The sequence below is a fragment of the Malaclemys terrapin genome, chromosome 23 (genome assembly GCF_027887155.1).
Source record: "Malaclemys terrapin pileata isolate rMalTer1 chromosome 23, rMalTer1.hap1, whole genome shotgun sequence".
NCBI lineage: Eukaryota > Metazoa > Chordata > Testudines > Emydidae > Malaclemys > Malaclemys terrapin.
In genome coordinates this window covers 2,385,863-2,395,437 of record NC_071527.1, presented here as the reverse complement: position 1 = coordinate 2,395,437, position 9,575 = coordinate 2,385,863, and the positions used below count along the sequence as shown (strand labels likewise).

General features: G+C 65.6%; 1 protein-coding gene across 2 annotated transcripts; it reads right to left on the bottom strand.

Annotated features, from left to right (window-relative positions):
* Positions 1–3,127: 3,127 nt before the first annotated feature.
* Positions 3,128–9,203, bottom strand: MYL6 (myosin light chain 6). Of its 2 annotated transcripts, XM_054012317.1 has the most exons (7): positions 9,099–9,181; positions 8,755–8,782; positions 6,662–6,805; positions 5,735–5,908; positions 5,137–5,214; positions 4,606–4,645; positions 3,128–3,467 (listed from the first exon to the last, which is right to left on the bottom strand). In XM_054012317.1, the coding sequence occupies exons 1-6, from the start codon at positions 9,099–9,101 to the stop codon at positions 4,617–4,619; spliced, it is 456 nt and encodes a 151-aa protein (XP_053868292.1). In that variant the 5' UTR covers positions 9,102–9,181; the 3' UTR covers positions 3,128–3,467; positions 4,606–4,616. The 2 variants fall into 2 exon arrangements, with proteins under 2 accessions (XP_053868292.1, XP_053868291.1); XM_054012316.1 differs by lacking the exon at positions 4,606–4,645 and having other exon boundaries at positions 9,099–9,203.
* Between the last annotated feature and the right edge of the window lie 372 nt (positions 9,204–9,575).

Here is a 9,575-nt window from a genome sequence, read left to right as displayed (position 1 = left end):
ATTGTAGTTTTAAGAATGCCTGATAGAGGGGCACTAGGGGACGAGAGCTGAGGAAGCGTTGTTCTAAGTCAGCCATAACAATGTTGGCATACTGTGGGGCCGTGCGGGGACCATTGTCCCAAATCTGAAATGGTTGTGGGTGAGGACAAAGTCACAAAGCTCAAGCACGGGGTTTTTACCCATGGAAGCTTATGCCCAAATAAATCTGTTAGCGTTTAAGGTGCCGCCGGACTTCTCGTCGCTTTGGTGGATACAGACGAACACAGCTACCCCGCTGATTCTGAGCTGTGACCCACTGGAAAAAAAAGTCAGTGCTCCCCCTGCTGTTCGCTCTCTGTCACTGCGACCCCTAAGTGCTGGGTTTAGGCGCCGGCTTGTATTTTAGAGCTTCCCCGAGGCTCTGCAAAGCCACAGATAAAGCGAAGGCCAAGATCTGAGCCTCTCTCCCCTCCCTGGTACAAGGGCCGTGTACCCTGCTGGCCCTGGGCATCCCTTGCTAAGGGCATGGGGCTCACGTTGGCCAGGCTCCCCCCTCGGTGCAGTGGGGGGGGCTCCAGGCTCTCAGTGTGGCCGTGGGGGGGGGTTTCCATGGCCATGTCCCCTCTCACTTTGGCACTGGCTGTGGGAGTGGCGCAGGGGGCACTAGGTGCTGGACGGCAGGGGCACCGAGCCGTCCTAGGCCTCGCTGGGCACGTTTGGCCAGTGGTACCGGCTGCCCCGCCAGCTCCTCGCCCGAGGAGGACGACGCTGCTGGAGTGTAGAAGGGGAGGGCAGAACAGAGCTGCGGGCTGGGAAATGGCGTCTGGGGGAGGCTGAAGCAGGTTGATCTGGTTTGGCTAAGAGAAGGGCAAGAGGTGCGTGAATCCCAGTCTGCAAGGAGCCCCGGGGCCCAGGGCTGGACAGCAGCGGGTGCCGTTCCAGCTGGCAGAGCAAGGCCCACAGGCGGCAAGCGGAAGTCAGACACAGTGCAGCTAGCGAGGAGGTGCTGTGGTGAACAGGGAGGGGCACTGCCCGTGGGACTGGCTTGTTGGGGGCCAGGCTGCACTCACTGGTGCTTGGCGGTTTTCCCTGGAGGTGGGAGGGGTCCTCAAAAAGCTCCCCAGGAGTTGGGGGCTGCAGGTCGTTCTCTGGCTTGGCAGACGCGGGAGCCAGACAGGCACTTCTCACCTTGGGCTGGGAAGCAAACAGGGCTGGGGGTGCCCTGGACGGGGGGCAGGGGAGACAGCGCCTCTCGCCGACCAGGCCACGTGCTGGTTTAACGGGAGGAGCCCTACAGGGCATTTCTCACCTCCCTCTGCCTGGCGGGGTGGGGGGGGATATGACAGGGCGTGTGGGATGGGGGCTGGAGCTCTGAAGGAGGGGCCAGGTGCATTTGAGGACAGGGGCTCCAGGGCTACCCATGAGCCCCGGTGAGCCCGTCTCCCATGGGGCCGCTTCAAGCGCCCAGACTCACATGTCTGGGAGGCGGGGGAGAGGGAGCCTGGTCCTGGGCCGAGTGGTCCCAGGGAGGTGGAGGCTCCAGGAAGGCCCAGCTGGGCGTTACAGGGGTGGGGGATGCTCGTCCTGCTGGAAGCCAACGCGGTGCCCCCCCGGTGCTCGAAGGCATTCGTACCCGTGGGCAGCCTGGGCAGGACCCCTGCTGCGGGGCGGGCGCTGCTCCCGAGTACCAACGAGCAGCAGCTCCCTGGGGCGCAGCCTGTGGCTGAGGTGGGCCCAGACCGGGCGTGTGCCAGGCAGGGCCAGACCCAGGTGGCTCTGAGCCCGCAGGGCTGCCGAGAGAGTGGCCGGCTTCCTGCTTCAGTTCCTCCCTCAGCCTCTGCCCCACGCGTTAACCCGGGGCAGCCCTGGGGGCACGTGGCACTGTTGGCTTTATGAGGGGCTGCAGCCCCCACCCTGCTGTGGGGGCAGGATGCTGGGAATGTGCGTTTCCTTCCATGTAAGGACCTGGCGGCTGGGACGCTCCCAACGACGGCCAGGCTAAAAATAGACACCGCTGGGAAGAGTCAGAGCGGCAGGCCTGGGCTAAGGTGTGGCAGCCGGGGGCTGATTGGGGCCAGCAGCTGGGCAAGGTGCTTTGTGCCCGTGCCTCAGTTTCCCTGTTGTAAGATGCCGAGGGGGGGGGTAATAGTGTCCCCCCCGTGGTGCCGGTGCGGACAAGCGGATAGTGGTACAGTGCAGAGCAGTGACACACACCGAAGGGGGGCAGGAGCCCCACGGCACTGCAGCAGCCTGGCGAGCGGCAGGATTATTTTTGGGGGTGGGAGTGCCTCCCCCCTCAGCCCCCTATTTAATAGCCTCCCTCGCTGCCTGCCAGGGGCAGTGTGTGCCTGCCCCCCATGTGCAGCAGGTCACTGGAGCCAGGTAACTACCTCCCCCCCAGCTGTGGGTCACGCTCAGCCCTGCCCCTCATCAGCGGACACCAGCCATTTTAATTCCATCGCCAGCCAGCGGGTTTGGGGTGTGGCAGGATTCCTGTGCCAGGCAGGGGTGGGATTGGGGGTAATGGCCACCCCAGCTCTTTTACGCACCTATGTGGGACCTGGAGGGCAGAACCCACCCCTGCCACTCAGCAGCCCCCTGCTTGTCCCACCTCTGCTACTGACCTGCTGGGAACCCCCCCCCTTTGTGCCTCAGTTTCCCCACACCATTGTAAAGGGCTCTAAGAGCCAATCTTACTAGAGGCAGGGTCCAGGGGTGTCCTCGCCACCTCCACCCAGCCCCAGCCCCTACTCCTTCCCCCCAGCACCCCCCTTGGTCCTTCAGGCCACGGCCTCCTGCTCAGAGCACACGGGGGTCTCTAGCCCCTGCTGCGCTGTCATTCCCCATGGAAGGGGCGGGGCTGGCACACCCCATCCCTCTAGAGACCAGGTCCAGCTGCCAAAGGTAGAAGGTGCCCGTCGGTCTGGGGCAGGGGAATAGAGCCCTGGCCCCAGGAGGAGATTCACACTATCCCACCTCCAGAAGTTGCACCTGCGGGCATCCCGGGCTGTGAGCTTCTGGCCTGGACCACCTCGGCACGTAACAGCCAGCTGCGTTTTCCCATAACCCGTCTCTGGCTCCTTTCTCCCCCCCCCCCCATCCAGGCGCTGTGTTCACCCCCCACTTTCCAAACAGGCCCAAGAGCCACCACTTTTCAAACCGTTTATTAAGTGAAAGCTGCTGGAAGGAGAAACAACTTCGCCCAGCTACAGGGGTTAGAAGGGGGTGGGGGGAACCCCAGAAAGAAAACAGGGATCACTCTTCCTCCCCCCCCCAGCACCCAGGAGCACCCCTGGGACAGACCCCTGCAGCACGGGAAGTCTCCTTGTGGTCCACACAGGCAGGAAAAGTTTACAGAGGGTGCAGAAAAGGCACAGAACAGAATAAACCTGAGCGCCCGGCCGCGAGCCAAGGCCTCGGGGGGGTGGGGTGGGGAAGAGAGGAGATCTGCTGGACTCTTCATCCGCTCAACACCATCCGGACCAGCTCTGTGGAGAGAAGGGTGTGCATGAGACCGGGCGGCTGCCCCACAGCGGGAGAGGCGCCTTGGTAGCTGGGGGAGAAAGGGTCCTCGGGGCTAAGCCGACCAGGGCTTGGGGCTTCCGGGCAGGTTCTGCCAGGGTTTGCAATAGGGGGAAAAAGTCCACTAAGGAGAGTGTTCAGCAACTGTGCTCTAGTGCCTACCTTTAACACCCCCCCCCCCCCCATAAAGAGCCCTGGCCCCCAGCCCTCCAGAGCTGTACGGCCTCCCAGCCTCCCAGCCCAGGGACCATGCTCAGGCCCCTTACTCTAAAGATGGTAATAACTGGGTCTGCCTGCAGCATGGGCTCCGTTCTCGCACTCCTGGCTGGGAAGCCCACATCCCCCAACTGCATGCCAGGCCCTACCCTTCACCCCACAGCCCCTGGCCCCAGGACGCTTTCTTCCCTCCGCAGCAGCCCGTCCTCCGAGAGTAGCACTCGAACCCGCAATGGCAGAAGGGGCGGGGGGGGGAGGGAGAAAGAGGGCAGCACGGTTTCTACTGCTACTGCCAAGCACCGGGGGCCTACAAGCCGTGCGGCTTCCTGCCCCGCGCGAGGAGAGAGCTTGGCTTTATCTACAGCAGAGAAGGGCCAGCGGGGGCCGGGCCATTCGAGGAGGATCGCACAGAGAGAAGGGGCCAGGCAGGCAGCCACTACACCGCTCCCTAAAGAAAGACTGTCGGGTTAACCTACGGCCCACGGGCCCAGGCAGCGGCCAGCACTCGTCCCTGGAAGCGAAGATCCTCACCTTCCGCCCAGCGGGCCCAGGCTCAGCCGTGGGTGCGGCCGCCCCCCTGGGATAGAGGCGCACGCAGCACCCCCCGGACAGGACACAAGCAGCCCAGGCTGCATCTGAACCTGCCCCACCCCACTTCCCCCCCGCCCGCCCCCACGCAGGTGACACAGTCTTGCTTTAAAATTGGTGCACGGCCCCAGCAGAGCCGCCTTCTCCTCCCCCTCGCCCCCACTAGAGAGAGTCAGCTACATGCAGAGACATGCCGAGGGGGGGTACGCTGGATGGGGAGCACAAACCAGACTTCCTTTAAAACAAAAAGGAAAGGGGGGGCAGAGGGAGGTAAGTGAAGGGGGTCAGGAAGAGGCGTACCCCGCTCGGCTTCACCCTGACAAGATGTGCCTCACAAACGCTGTTGGAAGGAACAGACAACATCAAGCAAACGCACCGGACACACGGAGCCAAAAAGTGCAAGGGGGTCCCCGGGGACATGCCGGCACCCGGCTGCCTCCAGCTCCCAACCCGCCGGGCCCAGCATCTGCGCCCCGGGGAGGGGAGCTGGCGTCGCCCCCAGGGGCACAGTCAGGGGCTGGTGTTTCCAAGTACAGCCCCCAACGATCCGGCTCTTCGTTCCTTGGGTGGGAGACACCCCGAGGGGCTGCAGCGTCCTTAGTTGGGGGGGGGGGGGGGGGAATGAGCCAGAGGCGCTGGGCTAGTCCCAAAACAAATCCTGGCCGTGGGACAGACAACTCGCCGCCCCACCCCAGGTTGGAATCTCCTCCCCACCTCCCCCCAGCACGGCAGGAGAGCCAAAGCCACCCAGTGCTACAGGGTTAAGCGACCTCTGGAGATAAACCCGGGGCTGCTGATCCCAAGACACCGCTGCCCGCCCCGAGCCCTCACCTTCGTAGTTAATGCAGCCGTTGCTGTCTTCGTGCCCAGCCACCAGGATCTCCACCTCTTCCTCCGTCATCTTCTCCCCTGCATGGGGCAGATGGGATTTCACTACAGGCCCCCTCCATGACCCTCCCTGACCAGACACACGGGCCGTCCTCCTTGTCGCTGCCCCGCATCCGCCAAGCGACGACTGGAGCAGGGGGCCGGGTGCCAGGACTCCTGGGTTCTGTTCCCACCGTTCAACCTGCTTTGCGCTGCAGTGGAACGACACCCCTTCGCCATGGGGGAGGCGCCATTCTTGAGGTGGGGTTTGGATCCCCAATTTATGGGGTGGCAGTGAGAACAGAATCGGCTTCCTGCCTCCCCATGCAAACCCAGAGGGGTTTCCTCAATCATTCAGATGGACAAATCAATCGGAGACAAAGCAGGAAGACGGCGGGGGGGTGGGGAGATCCTATCTCAGGTGCGGGGCTCAAGCCCCCCAGAGCAATGGTGCCAACTGGCTAGCCACGAGGACACTTCTCCCTGACCCAGACATCCCCGGGGGAGACCGAGCCAGAGGCCTTCAGCTACCCTCCTCCCCCAGCCGCAGCAGCCCCCTCACCCAGGGTTACGAGGACGTGGCGAATCTCAGCCCCCATGACGGTGCCGTTCCCCTCCTTGTCGAAGACCCGCAGGCCCTCCACGTAGTCCTCGAAGCAGCCCTGGTCCTTGTTCTTGGCGATGGTCTGCATCATGGGCAGGAACTGCTCAAAACTCAGCGTCTTCATGTTCATCTCTGGCGAGATAAGGGGGCGCAGCTGAGACCAGCTCTCTGGGCAGCCGCCTGCCAGGCCAGGCACAACGCCCAGGGGACGGCTCACCCAACACAGCATCAAATCCCTCCTGAGCCAGGACCCAGCGAGCACGGTGCCTCCCGGCTCCAGGCCCCCAGAGATGGGGCAGGCGCCCGAGGCACCAGACAGTCTGCAGGGATTTGAGGGGTTAGCGCCTCTCAGTCCCAGGGCCGGCTTCACCCTGGCCGGGGATCGGCTCACTGCAAGGCCCCACGGGCCAGCCCCGGTGGGCTTCGTATCAGGGACTTGACCGTAGGGACACCTCTGTCCCAGCCCCTCCACAGGCGTTACAGCCACCGCCGGCCTCATGGGAGCAAGGGGGAAAGTGGTGCAGGGGCACAGGGCTCAGCGCAGGTGGGTGCCGCGTTGACCATAAAGTTGGGTGAGAAATTTGAGATTTGGAAAAAAACTCTCATTCTACATTGGGACAAAACCAAGGCCCAGACCCAAGATCAACCTCCTCGTTCTGAGCAACAGAGCCAGCCCCAGAGAGGCGGGGGGGGGCCTCCCTGCAGCTCCCCCCAGCCCCCGAGTTTAAGCCAGTCTGAGCCCCATTGTGCCATAGGCTCCCTCCAGCCAATGGGGCGGGGAGAAGACGGCCCGTTCCCACCCACCGCTAGCTCAGGGATGCGGGAGACGGGTGAGGCCCACAGCCCGTTTGCCCCCCGGCGCTGGGGTTGCTGCCCGTCGCTCACCATCGCTCTTGGGGTTCCCCAGCACCTTCATGACCTCGGCGTTGGTGGGGTTCTGGCCCAGGGCCCTCATCACGTCCCCGCACTGGCTGTACAAGATCTTGCCATCCCCGGTTCGGTCGAAGAGCTGGAAAGCCTCCTTGAACTCTGGGGGGGGGAGAGGGGGAGGGTGTCACTGTGGCTCCAGGTGCTGATCCCATCTGCGGGGGCCCTGCACCCCTCAAACAACAAACCCCCCTTGGCCAGCCCTGATCTGCCTGGTACCCAGCCGGCTCCAGCCAAACTACACCCCCATGAGCACACGCCAGGGGCAGCAGCAGCCTCAGCCCAAGCCCCCCCCAGGTTCAAGCCCCCTGCACTGGGGGGGGCCTAGGGGCAGCTGGGGGCCCATAGGAAAGCAGGCACTTCAACACAATAAGAGACAAGAGCCCTCGATAATCCCCCCATCGGGGGTCCCAACAGTGTCGGCCAGGATTCCCCGCACTGGATCGGGCCCCAGACGTCCAGTCTCCTGCCTGCCGCAGCCGCCTGCGCTCGACGGGCCGCCTGGCCTCAGGGATACGGCTCCGATTCCCGGCTCGGCCCCACATTCACAGGGACGAGTCGCTTGGTCTCTCTGCACCAGCCCCATCTCAGGGGCAAAACCCACAGGCGCGCGGCTGAGCCGGGGGGCGGATCCACCCCGGCTAGCCTCTCAGTCCCAGGGCCGGCTTCACCCTGGCGGGGATCGGCTCACAGCAAGGCCCCACGGGCCAGCCCCGGTGGGCTTCGTATCAGGGACTTGACCAGGGGCAGCAGCCGTAGGGACACCTCTGTCCCAGCCCCTCCACAGGCGTTACAGCCACCGCCGGCCTCATGGGAGCAAGGCAGGGTTTACAGAGGTGACAGGAGAACCCGGGCCCAGAGCCAGCTGCAGAGATGGGAATGGAACAGAGGCATAACCCACTCCCCTCCCAGAGCCAGGGAAAGAACCCAGGAGTCCTGGCTCCCAGCCCCGCCAGGCTCTGACCCCATAGACCCCACTCCCCTCCCAGAGCCAGGGAAAGAACCCAGGAGTCCTGGCTCCCAGCCCCGCCAGGCTCTGACCCCATAGACCCCACTCCCCTGCCAGAGCCAGGGAAAGAACCCAGGAGTCCGGGCTCACTTCCTGCTTTAGCTAAAGCAAACACCAGCAAAGGGACCCAGCGAGGGTCTGGCCGGTGGGTTCGCAGAGACCCACATTCCCCCCACTCCCGGGCTGGCCGAGCCCTGCCAGGAACGGCTGTCCCCCGCCCGCCACTCCCCGCGCAGGGAGGCGCAGCCTGCGCTCAGCCGGGGTTTTGTGCCCATATAAGGAAGTCAGCGCAAGGCAGCGCGCAGGGATTGCGCTGCGCCTCCAACACACAACATTCCAGCCGCGACCCGCGGGGCAGCCCCCCCCCCCCCGCTCCGGGTGTGCCCCCCCGCTCCGGGTGTGCCCCCCCCCAAGCGGCGGGGGCTGGGGGGCACCCAGGGCGGGAGCCGGCTCAGCTGGGAGTTTGCCACAACTTGCGCAGAGCGCGGAGCTCTGCAGCCATTTTCCCCTGTGCAATCACACCCTGCCCGCAGCCTGCCACACCCCGCCCCCCCCCCACCCACAAGCGAGGGGGGCCGCGCAGCGCCCCTAAAACCAGCCCTACCGCCCATCCGGCCTGGCTGGGGGAACGCGGCAGGGAGGCTCGCGGGCTGGGCGGGTCCCGCCGGAACGGCTCCTAAGTGAGCCATGCGCGGGGGGGGGGGGTGAGCCACCCCCAGACCCAGGTTAGGGGGGCCCAGGGACCCCACAGCAGCAAGAGCCGAAGGTAGCCCGGAGAGATTCCCCCCCCCGCGCCCCAGAAGCGAGGGGCCCGGTGTTACTGGGGAGGGGGGAGCAGACCCAGGCCCCGCCCCACTTACCGGCCGGCTAGAAAGAGGCTACAGGAGGAGAGTGGAGGCTAGGGACAGAGGAGGAGGAAGGTCTACAAGGGAGGGAGAGAAGCGGTAAGTGCATCCGCGGCGGCGGGACGCGCAAGGGATTCGCCCCCGAAATGAAAATAGCGCGCAAGGGCGGAGGTCGCGCAAGGGGGGCGGGCACTTACCGGCCGTCTGATCCTCGGAGAAATCGCACTGCAAGGCAAGCACAGGGGTGAGGGGGCGCCGTCAGCGGGGCTGCCCGGCCCCCCCTTCCCCGCGAGCTCCGCACCCCCACAAGCGCTGTCACCGGGCTCCCTCTCGGGGGGGGGGGGGGTGGAGTCAGGCCCCGGGAATGTCCCTGGCTTCGGGCGGCTGGAATCTACCCGTGCCCCCCTCCAGCCCCGTGCACCGCCCCGAGCTCGCCCCCAGGCACCGGCCCCGTGCACCGCCCCGAGCTCGCCCCCTTTCCAGCCCCCCCCGCCCGGAGCTCGCCCCCTTTCCAGCCCCCCCCGCCCGGAGCTCGCCCCACCATGGCTGCAGCCGCTCGGTCCCTGCAATGGCCCCTGCGCGGACTCGCCTCCGCCAGCCCCTTTCTACTGGCTCTGACGTCACCGCCCCGGCATCCGGGCGCCATTGGCTGCGTCACTCGTTATGCTAATTAGATGATGCGTTATTCATGAGGGTCCCGCGAAGGGGCGGGGCTGAGTCGCTCGCAGCCAGCCCGGCTTTGCCTATAGATAGTCATGGAGATGGAGCCGGGGGGTCCCAGCGGGGGTTGGGGGAGCAGGGGGTCCCAGCGGGGTTGGGGGAGCAGGGGGTCCCAGCGGGGGTTGGGGGCGCATGGGGAGCAGGGGGGTCCCAGCGGGGGTTGGGGGAGCAGGGGGGTCCCAGCGGGGGTTGGGGGCGCATGGGGAGCAGGGGGGTCCCAGCGGGGGTTGGGGGAGCAGGGGGGGTCCCAGCGGGGGTTGGGGCGCATGGGGAGCAGGGGGGTCCCAGCGGGGGTTGG

What these genes read in the sequence shown, in the direction of transcription:
- MYL6 (XM_054012316.1), bottom strand. Translation starts at nt 9,203, where the DNA reads ATGGCGCCCGGATGCCGGGGCGGTGACGTCAGAGCCAGTAGAAAGGGG. An exon ending in ACCGAGCGGCTGCAGCCATG is followed by an intron (nt 8,783 to 9,098) that starts GTGGGGCGAGCT and finishes CTTGCCTTGCAG; the next exon opens with TGCGATTTCTCCGAGGATCA. An exon ending in CGGCTGCATTAACTACGAAG is followed by an intron (nt 3,468 to 5,136) that starts GTGAGGGCTCGG and finishes TTCTCTCCACAG; the next exon opens with AGCTGGTCCGGATGGTGTTG.